We start from the raw sequence: 13,614 nt of genomic DNA, 5'->3' as shown, positions 1-13,614 counted from the left end.
GTTTAAAAGGAGAGAGGTTCATTTTGTTTCATGCCTTCAGAGATTCAAAACAATGCATGGTTATTTGGCACCAAGGCAGAGATGGCATGGTGAAAGGTCATGGGAGTTGGAAACTGCTCATCCCATAGCAGAAAAGAAGCAGAGAGAGGGGTGCTCCCAGGACAAGAATCCACCCTTCCAGGTCACACCCTCATGGACATGCCTCTTTTGACCAGGCCCCACCTCCTAGAGCATACTCAAGTTTCATTCATAAGTGGATTAATCTACTGATTAATATAATGCCCCATTCACCTTCCCAAACCACCATCTTTGAACATGTAAGTCTTTGGGGGACATTTCAGTTCTAAACCATAACAGTGTTGATACAACTGTGTATCCATTTTGAAAAGAAATGAAGCTGAATTTCAGTCTAACATGAAAGAGTACATGTTTGATGAATTAAAGCTCTAGTTCAAACAATGAAATTCATAAGCTGTAATGATTAGGTAAGCATTTCTTTCCAAAGTTCTCTCTTTATTAATTTTTAAATTTCCCTGAAGAGCTCTGTAATCTCTCTGCCTCAATAATCGACAGTGGTGCCTATAAAAGGACAAAAATATTAACAAATGGAGATCAATATCACGTTACCAAATTACATGCATATTTCAAGAATGACAAAGGTCTTATGTTCAAAAGTGATTCTTTGCAAACTTGATATATTTATTTTAACCTAATATTTTCTTTGTGCTTGTTAAAAACTGTTGTAACTGATTAGAAGTCTCACATGGTCTTTTTGCAAGTGCCTTAGCCTATTTGCTGCTGCTATAATAGAATTCTATAGTCTTGGAACTATAGAAACAATATTAGAGTATGGCTTATACCTCTGGAGGCTGGGAAGTCTAAGGGGATAGCGCTAGCATCTGGACGGTACGTTCAGGAAGGAAAGGTAGAAGCGTAAGCAGCTATGCAAGATAGAGAAGAAAATTCATGCTATTTATCAAGCACTCACTCTTACAGTAACAATGTTAATCCTTCACTGGGCCAGGACTCTCCTCACCTAAATCATGTCTTAAAGTTCTCTTTAATAATGGGAATTATATTTCAACGTGAATTTTGGTGAAGACATTTAAAGTAGAGTGACAAATATCACTTGTTTTGCAATAATTTCTCATGTCAGTAGGCTACTTTGAGATTAAGATTAAGATTAAGAGGGAAGCTATAGGGCAGGAGTATGGAGAAAAAGTAAGAACCAAGGTACATCATGTAAAGGCACCAGATCCCAATGATGAATGTAACTCTATACCCAAAAAGTACCAGTAAACTTAATGAGAAAAAGTGCATACATATTATATGAAACACAGGTCCTCTCTAGTCTACCTGAATTTTCCGGGATCCTCACATTAAGTTCTAGTGGTATCACTGTTTATAATACAGTGATCAGAGAGATTGTCTTCCTTTATCTGCAATATGGCAGCTGATACAAAACAAAGTAGGCTCAAAAAGGATTTTGAGTGATGAAAACCATAGTATTTTCTACAGCAGAGGCTTTGAATTTTTCTTGCTGGACACAAAAAATAATTACTGATCTTGAATAATGATGGAGACATAAATTTTAGATTGACCATTCATGATTTATAGGCAGGGCTTTTCTGAACAGAAAGGAAAAATGATTCTTGATCTTTTTGATTATTGCATCATTCATATGAATGAATATCATTCATATTTTATATCTTGAATTTTCCCTGAGGCTGTTTTCATTGATACATTTTTATAAACTGGAAGAAGTGCATAATGACATATGAAAAATGACTTGATTTCTTGCTATGATATGTCTGAACTTTTAGTCCAAATAACAATAATTACCACCACAATGACAAACAATGTCAAATGTGTCAAGTAGGATTTTGCTAAAACTTTTGAAACCTAGGTAGAAATACTTTTTGACTTTTTTTCTGGTGGAATACTTTCACAGGGCTGGAAAAGGGAAGTCAGTACAGTTTCCAAGTGTCAGCCATGACTGTCAACGGCACTGGGCCACCTTCCAACTGGTACACAGCAGAGACCCCAGAGAATGATCTAGATGGTAAGACTTCTTACAGATCTTTTTGCTCTGATTTCTGTCTTTTTAAAAAACAAGTACATCCCGTTCATACTTTTTTATTTTATTATTTTACTGTATATCCAATACATAATATTTATATTTCTCTCGGGGAATTGGTACATACACCTATAGAATCTTGGTCTTTTTAACTCACACTTTCTCCCTCTCCTTTCATGAATATCTTTATGAGATGTGATTTTAAAAATTGGTGAATGCTTCTTCTGAGTGTTATCCAATACAAAAGCAGGTTCATAAACTTAGTATGGTGTTCTTCTTTTCTACCTTATTCACTTTCTCTAAATTGTTCACTTAATTGGGTACTATGAAATTTCTGGCTCTTTTCCAAAGTCAAAAGGGAAACTTTTTAAATCAATTCAGGATATCAAGGCAGTCAGCACAGTGCCCTGGTGGATGGGCCACATGAAAGAGTACTTCCAGAACTACTTCAAAAAATAGCAAGAATGATGCTGTAAGTGTGTTTAAAGTAAGTGGAAATAACTTGAGGTAGATTAATTATACTATCCCTTTTACTGTAATAACTTTAAAAAATTTAAACATTAATCATAATTTCTGATCTTACCTCATAGAATTTGATACTATACATGAAAGATGTGCTGATTCAGGACAATGAGAGCAATTTAGAATAAAAATAAGTTATGGTCAGTCTACTTAAAACTAGGTGATCAAAAGTGGGACCTAGAAATATTGGATAAAAATGTACTGAAAATGTGATGACACAGAAGACTGACTAAATTACAGGTGTGAAAGTTCCTTATTCCTTAATATATGGTCCTGAAATTATTCAAGTAAAAAAGGAGGATAAAAGGCCTCTGCCTTTCACTTTCTCTTACTTCTTTGCCTTTTTTCCAAGCCCTCCTTATTCTGATTATAATCTTACTTCTTCTGTTATCGCCTCTCAAATCTTTTTCATTCTTTCTTGAACTTCTTCATTTTCTTCCTTGTTCATAGTTCCCTCTTCTATTTCTAAATATTCAAAGAATACTTGTGGAAAGCTTATTAAGCACCAGGCACTATGCTTAGCTCCAATAATCAGTAGAAAAGAATGATCCTGTTCTCATGGAAATTAGAGGGTAACAAAGGAAGACGTTTTAAGTGAAATCATGGGAAATTGCTATTGTTCTAGTACAAATAGGGCTGAATATTTGCAATATCTTGTGACTCAACATAAGAGAGATGGAAGGTTGAATGGATTGATAGATTCATAGATAGAGATAAATAGATAAGTAGAAAGGCATATAGCTGCATAGGACAGACATTTAAACTGAGACTTGAAAATGAGTGAGAATTGGCTATGCAAAGTATGCATTGGGAATGGCAGACAAGAAACACAGATTAAGAAACATGCACGTTTAAAGTCAAGATAGACACTAGCATCATCAACCAGAAAAAGACCATCAAGGATAAAGCATAGCGACAGCAATGTCATAAGATTTGACGGACAGGCAGTTGCACTTAGTTCTTCCAAATAAAGATTTGAACATTGTCCTAAGAATGTCTTTTATTAAAAAAAATGTATTGAAAGTAATAATTTGTTTATATAAGCAGGTAATTAAAAATTTAAAAGAATTAATTAGAGATCCAGGTGTGGGGGCGCACACCTGTAATCCTAGCAGTTGGGAGGCTCAGGCAGGAGGATCACTGTGAGTTTGAGACCAGCCTGAGCTACATAGTGAGTTCCAGGTCAGTCTCAACTACATAGTGAGACCCTGTCTCACAAAACAAAACAAAAACAAAACAAAACAAAAAAAAAGGAGTTAATTAGAATTTAATTTTGAAAAATTGCTCTGAAGCTTAAAAATATATTAGAAGTAGACAAATATAGGCAATGCAGTTAGGACAAACCTATAGATAACCTTGGAGTTTTTAGAAAAGTTGCTTGTGGCTTAGAGATGTTAAGTTGTCTTAAGTTACAAAATTGATACAAAATACATTTTCAAAAGTTCATCCCCTTCATATTATTAGGGACCACCACAGTGGGCTCTGATCCCCTGGTCGGTGCTGTGGTGCAAGACATGAAGAAAAACTCAAAGACAGAATTAAAAAATCAGAAATAAGAAGCCAGGATGGCCAATGAGGGCAAGCAGGAAAAGACCCCGGCCAGCCAACACCGCTGATACTTATTGGTGACATCATAAATAAGTTAGCACAGGAAGGCTACATGTGATTGCTAGGGATAGGCTGCTGATGGGGGCAAGGCTTGTAGGAGAAAAGACAAAGCATTCTTAATTTTGGGAATGGGATTTGGGTGCGATTCACTGTGACCTTGATTGCTGTGTTATCTAGTCACATGGGTTCCGGTCAGACTCACTTCTCAAAACAAGCCATTTGTGGGGTTAACTCTACAGCCTGTGCTGCTCACAGCCTGCTTTGAGCGTAATCGACCAGGCGGTCCCTCGCACAGTATTCATTGTATTTATTCACTTAGGGTTTTTCATGGAAGTTCTAGGAATGTATACCAGGAAATATTTGGGGTTTTATAAGAAAAGCAATAAGCAAAGCCCCTACTCTCAAAAAGTATAAATTTTCTTGAGATAAATGTAAGCAATGATCCATAGTCTAAAGAAAAATAAAATACGGTAGAGGAAAGAGAAAGGATTAAGGAATATTGTTTAAGGGCTGTAGAAGATCTCTCTAGGTAAAACATAGTCCACATTTAAGAAAGTGAGGGGAAAGCCAGTATTAGGTGAATCAAGAACCTCCTAGAGAGAGGAGCAGCAAGAACAGATATCTTGAGACTGGAGCCGAGTTAGTGCTGAGTGACACCAAGGAGGCCAGTGAAGTTGGCTCTAAAATCAAGAGGCTATGATCTGTGCTGTGTAAAGGATACTTACAGTAAGCTACACACACACACACACACATATTTCTGTCTTCCTTGGGGTATAATTTTGAAGATTGTATAGCTGTGCTTTGTCATCAGCTCTCCCCTTTTGAAGTATATATTACCAGCTCTATTTTAAAGCATAGTAATTTAAACTAAGAAAATTTTGCTAGCTTGATCAAATCAGCTAGGAACTGTGACACTGAAACTCAAGACTCAGTTCTGTGAATTGAGGTCCAGTGGAGGTGATCAGAACAGAGCTTCTACTAATCCCAGAGACTGAACTGATGACAAAAAAAAAAAAAAAAGACAGTGATTCAAGGCAAACAGTTCTTAGAATTGAGGTCATGTCATTTGCCTAAACCTAAGGGCCCATATCTCTTACTGTAAGGAGTGAAAATAAATGGAGCAAAGTGCTAAAGTTCCCATAGAACGTCCGCAACTAATGGAAGTCTGCTTTTGAATTATGGGCCCTTTCTCCTGACTCTAAATGAGTCACAATGTAAGTGGAAGGAAGATATAAAATCACATCTTTTTGGGTGATTCAAAACTTTCCTTTAACTCTTTTTTTGCATATTCATACATTCCCTATATAATCCAATTATACACATATTTTTTTTAGTCAAGATTTCTATGTAGTGTTCATGAGTAGTGTCATAATAAATGCTTAACTGGACTTGTTTTACATTTAAGTATTTTCCCATGTGCTTAGTCTAAGAATGTTTCTCTTCTTTTTTCTTTGCTTTTGCTTATTTGCTTATTGATACAGTTATTATGAGATATATGAAGACCCTAAAGAGTACTGAGTCATTAAGAGGATAGACATAAAAAGAATATAAGAACAGCTCTATGGATGCTTAAACAGATAATGGCTGTACTAATTGGAAAATAAATTATGAAAATAAATAGTTTTTGAACTAGAGATTTTAGGGAAAGGTGATTCTGATAAGTAGGATTACAGATATAAGGAGAATACTCTTCAAAAATTATTCCTTGAGGAATATTTCTGTCATTATGGGTCCAAAAAATGCATCTTACTCCTTTAAAATTATGTTAGCAAACACTTTGAATACTGTCTCTTTTTCTTGTTCATATAATAATTGCTGAGGAAATCCTTGTCTCCTCTGATAACACACATATTAACAATGTGAAAGTAAATAAACAGTACATTTTTAAAGGAAGCTAGTAAAATTGATATTTCTGCACATAGTACTGTTATGAATTCTGATTTTAGATTGTTTAAACATAATGGAAACCAATAAACTTTCAGAACATTTAAGTATAATGAAAGTGAGGAATAGGAATGTTTCACTTATGTTGTAAAATAGGGTTTCACCTGCAAGAAATTAAAAGGATTAGTCCTAAAGTTTTCCTAATTTATTGACCCATGATCATTTCCCAGAGCAACACTTCTTTAAAAGGCTTTTGAGTCCCTTTCTTTCCCTCTAGTTTTCTTCTGAGACTGCATGATATGAATATTAAAAATTTTAATATAGATTCATTATGGACAGGCTTGATAATGGTTTATGGTAGCTATATATGTGTGCATTTCACATGTATATATTAATGTATGTCTACATAGTTAAATGAATGATCCTTTCTTTAAATATTGGTCTGATTTTAACTTTTTCTTATATAGGTTTAAATCATAGAATAATGTAAATGACTTCCACCAAAACTTCATGTTTGGAAGATTTGAGTGATAAGTATGCCAAAGTCACAAATTTCCATATAGAATTGCTTTGGTTTCCCTTAAACTATATGTAGAGAGGAGGGAAACATTTTGATAACCACATGAAATGGATGGTCATAGAATTCTGTGTGGGAATGGAGTTACAGTGTTACTGCTCCTTGGACATACTGTGTTTTATAAATGTCTACCCTACCCCACTCCACCTCCAAATCTTGGTGAACCAAACAGTGATGTACTCACAACTGTAGCTGTGAGCCTGAAAGTCAGCTAGACTGATATAGTGCCATGTACAGTTTGCTAAAGCAAACCCCTTCTACCTTTCCTTGACTTATCTAGATCCTTTTTCTTTCTCTGCTCGGCTAAGCAGTGTGAAGATGAGCAGTAACTTGGAAAAATGCCCCTATTCCTTATGGATTGCTCTTATAATTAGGATGCTTTGTTAAAGGAATTATAACACCAAACCACACTGTTTATTCAGTGTTCCCTGGAAAGCACATTACTATTACTGACAGCTGGAAATTTAAAATTTTGTGCCCCAAAATTTCAGCTTTAAAAATCCAAGATCATTAGAATTCCCCAAGGTTCTTATGTAAATATCTTGCATAAGGAAATGAGAGAATTTGTGATGAAGTTTAGCAAGGTATTCTCCAGGAACCTGAACTTGAGAATCTGTGCTATGCTATTTTTGTTAAGTGAACAGGTATAAATTGCTATACACAATCAGTAATGATGGTATTTAAAATTAAACCTCTACCCTAAAGTAGAGTAGCTAGGCTAGCAAATACCAGCAATGCAGAGACTTCTGAGGATGCACCAGTCATGCTGAAAATCAGTAGGAACCTCTGGGATCTGGCTCTACTTTCTTGTCCTCAGAAAGTAGGTAATTAGCCCTGTTATCATGACCTGCTAATGGGAAAACAACAGGTTCACTGCAAATTTATTTCACTGGAGAAGTGAATCACGAAGATACTCCCCTGGTTTGAAACTAGCACAGTGTGTGATCGTCACTGAGAACACGGATTGGGGAAGGAACACATTAAAGCTTATTGTCAGAAAAATGGTAAAATTGAAGTTGATGAGACTACCTGGAAAGGACACTGCATATTAATGCTGTCATATTTACTTTTTTTAAAAATGTCAAGAAATGTAAAAATCTCTCAGCTAAAGAGTAAGAAATCAGAAAAATATAAAATTTGTCTAAGTGACAAAATCATAGGAAAGGGAAAAAAGGAAAGTAAAACATACATAAATTATAATAGGCCGAAGAAAGCTTCCCAGAATGTCCATAAAGCCCTGGAAAATATTCTCCTTAAGAGACTATGAGAAGTGATTATGTTAAGGGCTTTAAAATGGGGCAGTTGTCCTGGAACATTTAACTAATCTCAGTGATCACAAAGGTTCTTGTATGAGGAAGGCAAGAAAACGCAAGGGAGAAAAGGAGATACATGTGTGATCACAAATATGGTGAATATGTCTGTTTAAAAAATCACTACAGTAAAAAACACGTTGCCGTCAGTCCTCTCAAAATACTCTGCCTTGCTTTGAACACTTTTATCCCAATTTTGTCCCCACTCTCTGAAGTAGTTCTGGAAATCTTTTCTCAGAGTCATTGATTGCACTCTCCTGGCTTCTTTTGTAACCTAAATAAATTAAAAATGTTTACTTTTTACGGTCATTTTGACTTGTGGAAAGAGCCAGAACGTACAGGGTGCCAGGTCTGGTGAGCAAGGTGGGTGAAAGCATACCATAATGTTTTTAGGGCCCTGTATTTGCTCAGAAACATTATTCGCTATAATTTTTTTTATCACAATTTATAAGGACAATCATAAAACAAGACTTCTGGAACTGCTTCAGTAAGTGGCAAGCTAGGTGGGAGAAGTACTTTAGAGTGAGGGGGGAGTGAATAATTTTACAATGATAACTAATTCTGTCTAATGAAGATACAAGTTATGAAATATCAAATGTCAAAAATATACCACTTACATTATATAAAATATTTAAATAGGCCAAAAAGCCAAGACTGATTGAAAAAAGAATCATTTCAAATGCTTTAAACAAAATAAAAATATAAACAGAGAGAAAATTAGAGTTGACGATTTTAGTCATTTAAATGAAAAGTATCAGATGTGTTTTATAGAACATTAGGCAAAACAGAAGGCAGAATTAATAAGCATGAAGCTAAGTCTAAAGAAATTAAACATAATGTAGCAGAGAAGGACACATGAATGGAAGAAAATAATTTAAGACACATAATACAAGAGCACTTAATATGCATTATTCATAACTCCAAAGTAAAATAAGAATGTGAGAGAGTCTTGGAAGAGATAAGTGAGAATTTTTCAAAATTGATGAAATATATTGTTACCATAATGATGTTTCAACTTTGATACACTGTACAATAGTAAAAATAAAAACATGAAAAGAGTTTAAAATGCTTCACACATCTTATTACTTATTTAGAAACTACAAATACATTGATGAAATCTTGTCAGCATCAGCAATTAAAACCAAAAACAAGGAACACTCTCAAGGTACTAATACAAATTGCTGTCTTCCTAGAATTACATGCACATTCAACTAAAATAATTATTCAAGGAAAAAAGACAGAAACATTTCATATTTTTAAAAATCCTGAGATTTTATTAATACCATGATCTGTTTTTGTCAATAATATTCTTATAAAAGTGAAGAAAGAGAAGGAATATTAGAAAAATGGTATGCAAACATAATGTACCTTATGAGTACAGCAAAAAAATTATGATTATGTAAAACAAAAATAATATGTTGGAGGTTTTTAAAAGGGGCCATATATGAAGTGGAAAGGATAAGATCATAGAGGTTAAACAGTATTGAAAATTGTTTGTTTGCTCTTCTGTGAAAAGTAGAGATATGATTAACTTTGTATTTTAGGTCCAAACTGAAATTATAACAGCCAGAAAGATGTAGAGCCTATAGTATCCCATTCAATAGGGGAGAAACAATTAATGGGAGAAGGAAAATAAATTTTAACCTGTTCAAATAGCATCATAAAAAGCAATTTAATGACAAATTAAAAATAACAAAATGAAAGCAATTAATCATTGCTATCATATCTGTAAACATAAATGTGTTAAAATCATCAAACTACAGATTATTAAGTGGGAGTTTAGAAGCATGAAAATGATATTTATAATTGTCACACCTAACACAGTAATTATGTGGAAAAGTTAAAAGAAATAGGGAAGAACAGAAAACATGTACTGGGCATTTTAACGGAATGTGAGCAAAAAAGAGACAATAAAAATGACTCGATATAAGAAAAAATAAGGGAGAAATAGTATCATAAGGAAAGCAACTATAGAATTTTCTTTGGTAATTTTTCTAAAGTCCAAAATCTTTAAAAATAAAGGGCACTGGGCTGGAATTTAGCTCAGGTGTGCCACACCTGCCACACAAGTTCAATGTCCTGAGGTGGATCCCTGGTACCAGAAAAGGGCAGGGAGCACTAACTTAATGGTAAAAGTATTAGTTTAAAGAAATATATAAATTATTCTGCAAATATGTAGCAATTATGTGCCTATGGCTTTTATAAAATATATTTTTACTATTTAAGAAAAATTTGACACATATTTGTGAAAATGGACAAGCCCACCATAATATGGGAATACTTTTTTATTACTTCCAAAGCACTAAATGGACCTACTTGTAATTAGAAAATATAGAAAACAAACCAACGTGCCTTACCAAATTGGGCTAAGAATTTGGGTTTATACAAGCCAGCAAAAATATTTTTCTATTTTTTTTTTCTGATTTTTGAGACAGGGACTCACTATGTAGTTGAGACTGACCTTGAACTCATTATGTAGCCCAGGCTGGTCTCGAACTCACAGTGATCCTCCTGCCTCAGCCTCCTGAGTGCTGGGATTACAGGCATGCGCCACATCACCCGGCTCAAAATATATTTTATTTTGACAATTTAATTTGTACAGAATTTGGTTTGTGAAAAGAGTGTAGACATCATGCCATAAAATAGAACTTTTTGTTCTCATGTACTTTTGATAGGAGCCATTCATGATAGCATGTGTTGTTCCTTAACAGATAGATGGAAGGAATCAGGTCCAACTGCTATTCCATCATGAAATCCAGCCCCTTATTATCATTCAAGTGGATTTCATCTTACATAAGAAGTAGAGCGGAGAAGCCCACAATGAATTTTTAAAATCAATTTAAAAGCTGCTTGAGTTCTTGGGCAAGTGGCTGTTCAGCATCTCAGAGCTGCCATGTGGAAAGAATGCTTCAGATATTTAGACTTGGACAAATGTTCAAAGTTGCAATTCCTTTCCTTGGCCATAGCAAACTTTTTAATTTACTCACAGAATGTATGATCCTCTTATGATTTCCTTGGGTGAAGTGATCATTTCTTATACAATTCAAAAAAAATAAAGAGGGAAAGGTGAGTTCTTGAGTTTTAATAACTAGGTTTGAATCTTGCTCTTCACAATGAAATCTTGCATAAGTACCTTAACTTCCCAAAGCCCTAAATGTTTTCATTTGTAAAGAAGGCAGAACCAGTATTCCATCTTAGTGGGTTGTTATAAGAATTGATTATGATAATGTCAGTAAAATATTCAATATTGTATTGTTGTTGATTTTTATAAATTAGATCTCAGTCTTTGACTATATAGTTCTTTCTGACAGCAGTAAGAAATACTCATATTGTTGGTTTAATGACACATCTCCTGGTTTGTGCTACAAAAAAACGTGTCTGCATTAAGCACATATTTATGTTAACTTCTGATATAAAAGAGGATACATATCTAGTTCAATTTAAAATCCCAATGTTTAATTAAGGAATAATTTTGAAGCTTCCTTTACATAAATAGATGCAAGGGGGCATTATGTAAAAATAGACAGTTATTACCATGTTTCAAATAACTCATGTTAATAGAAGGATACAAACAAGCTTCCAAAATTTTATTGCTCTTACAAGAATCTAAGAACAATCATTATACTAAATTATAAAACTAAAAATATTTTCCTTAAGATCCAGACAGACCTGAGAAGTTTCCACTAATTCTGTTATTCAAAAGAATATAATGAGTTTTGGGAAGCAAAATAAATACTTAAGTTGAAAAGGCCATAGTATTTTATTAGCAAAGGAAAGGAATACTATTTTTACAAAGATTATGATCGGATATTTGAAAATTTCCAAAGCTACACAAGAAAATAAATAGAACTGATTAGAAAATTTAATTAGGCAGTAGGTTTCAAGATAACATGTAAAGAAATTACTTGTCTTTATAATAGCAATAATTAGTTTAAATATGAAAAAGAAAAGTGCATTTATAAAGTAACTTAAAATATAGTATGAAGGACTTAATTTAACATAATGTACACAAGTTTATATGAAAAACTTACATTTTTAAAAATATAAGACATGTACAAATAGAAATTTATATATACTCCTGAATAAGAAATGTGAAAATGATAAAAATGTTCATTCTCTTCAAATTCATGATTAATTTAATAAATTCTAGTCAGTGAACTTCATAGGAATGAAGAAATGTAAAAAAATTCTAAGAAATTTTGAAAAAGGATGATTAATATTTGCAATAAAGCCTCAATGAAAATCAATATCATACTGTTTGGTGTGGAAATACATAATTAAACCATAATAACAACATAGCAGATGGAAACATTTCTTGGTATATTTAAGAAATAAAAAATCAGGTTGGCACCTCTGATATTAGATTTTTTTCACTAAATGATATTGAGACTTGCCAATACTTTTGGTAAAACAGAAAATATTTTTCTTCTCTTGTGTCAAATTAGCTGAGAGTTTTTTTTTTTTTATTCTGATGATGGTTTCTGAAGACAAAAGAGGGTGAAATAACTACTTAATTAATTCAAAAATAGAAAAGACTGGGATGGTTGTATGGATTTTTGTCAACCATTTATTCCTTTTCGGTATTTTTAAATATAGCAAAGAGAGCTTAATCTTACATTCTTTTGTGCAGTTGGTGGTTATGAGGTGCTCTTTCCAATTTTGTTTCTTGTAGTACTGATTAAGTTCTCTATTTCAGGGCCAGTTCCAGTCTCCACCAGTCATTTAAGCCAGAAGCAACCACGTCACCCTCACTTTGGCCATTTCAGTCCTGTCAGTACCCATCAGTCACCAAAACTTGTGATTCCCCCCTTCTTCATAGACTTTGAATTCATCTTTGGTTCCATTTCCTCCACCATACCTTATTCCAAGCTGCCATCATTTGTCGCTTGAAAATGATATAACACACATCACCATGTCACTGGGTTCCTTCCCTTGCTCACTAGCTTTGTAGGGTCGCCAAGGTGAGTTTTCATAGTCAGATCTGACCATGTCACTTTGCTCAGCAGACTCCTCTCTCTGCTCCAGTCCTGAGGATCAAGTGTGATGTTCCACTCCCTCTGCCTCTCTCCACTTCCCTCCAAGTGCACTTCCACAGCTGAATCATGTCTCCAGTGTTCACGAGCCCTCAGCCACCATCTTTTTATATATGATCCATAACTACTCTCCAAAATGCTCTGGATATTTTACTTCTGGGAAACTTTCTTGTATCTGAGTTTTGTTCCGATGCCTCTTTGCACTTTAGGTACCTTCTACCTTAGCATCAATTGCTGTCTTCTCAATACTCCAGTAATACACCATTTTTTTGTCTTGCATAACAGTGCCCACTATACAGTAGATGCTAACTGATACTGAGTAAATAAGTGACTATGGCAACATTCATACCCGAATATTAATGTAAAATGCGTACAACCTGTACAGTTTGGTTCTTCACTGATTTATACCCTTATAGCCAAAAACATCATTCTAGATAAATGATGGCTAGACATGTCTATTACTTTCTTTGCTATGTTTTTGTAATACATATAGGACTCTAGTTCCTTTATCAAATGTTAAAAATTAAAAAGAAAGCCCTAGATTTCAGGAAGGTAGTCTGGAACAATATTTTAAAGATACTGTGATACTTTTGTTTGTTCTTG

The 13,614-nt window shown here is 34.0% G+C and overlaps 1 protein-coding gene across 3 annotated transcripts in view; it reads left to right on the top strand.

The window, feature by feature from the left end:
* The window catches only part of Dcc (DCC netrin 1 receptor), a 1,126,179-nt gene that overhangs the window by 921,176 nt on the left and 191,389 nt on the right, over nucleotides 1–13,614 (top strand). For all 3 annotated transcript variants that reach the window (XM_033757479.1, XM_033757478.1, XM_033757477.1), the window contains exon 14: nucleotides 1,952–2,062. In XM_033757479.1, coding sequence (XP_033613370.1) covers nucleotides 1,952–2,062 — 111 coding nt within the window. The remainder of the gene's footprint in view (nucleotides 1–1,951; nucleotides 2,063–13,614) is intronic.

The sequence above is a fragment of the Fukomys damarensis genome, unplaced genomic scaffold, assembly GCF_012274545.1.
Source record: "Fukomys damarensis isolate Sample0158 unplaced genomic scaffold, DMR_v1.0_HiC HiC_scaffold_30, whole genome shotgun sequence".
In the NCBI taxonomy this organism is placed as follows: domain Eukaryota; kingdom Metazoa; phylum Chordata; class Mammalia; order Rodentia; family Bathyergidae; genus Fukomys; species Fukomys damarensis.
The sequence above is the reverse complement of the archived record's forward strand: the minus strand, read 5'-3'. Positions and strand labels throughout refer to the sequence as shown.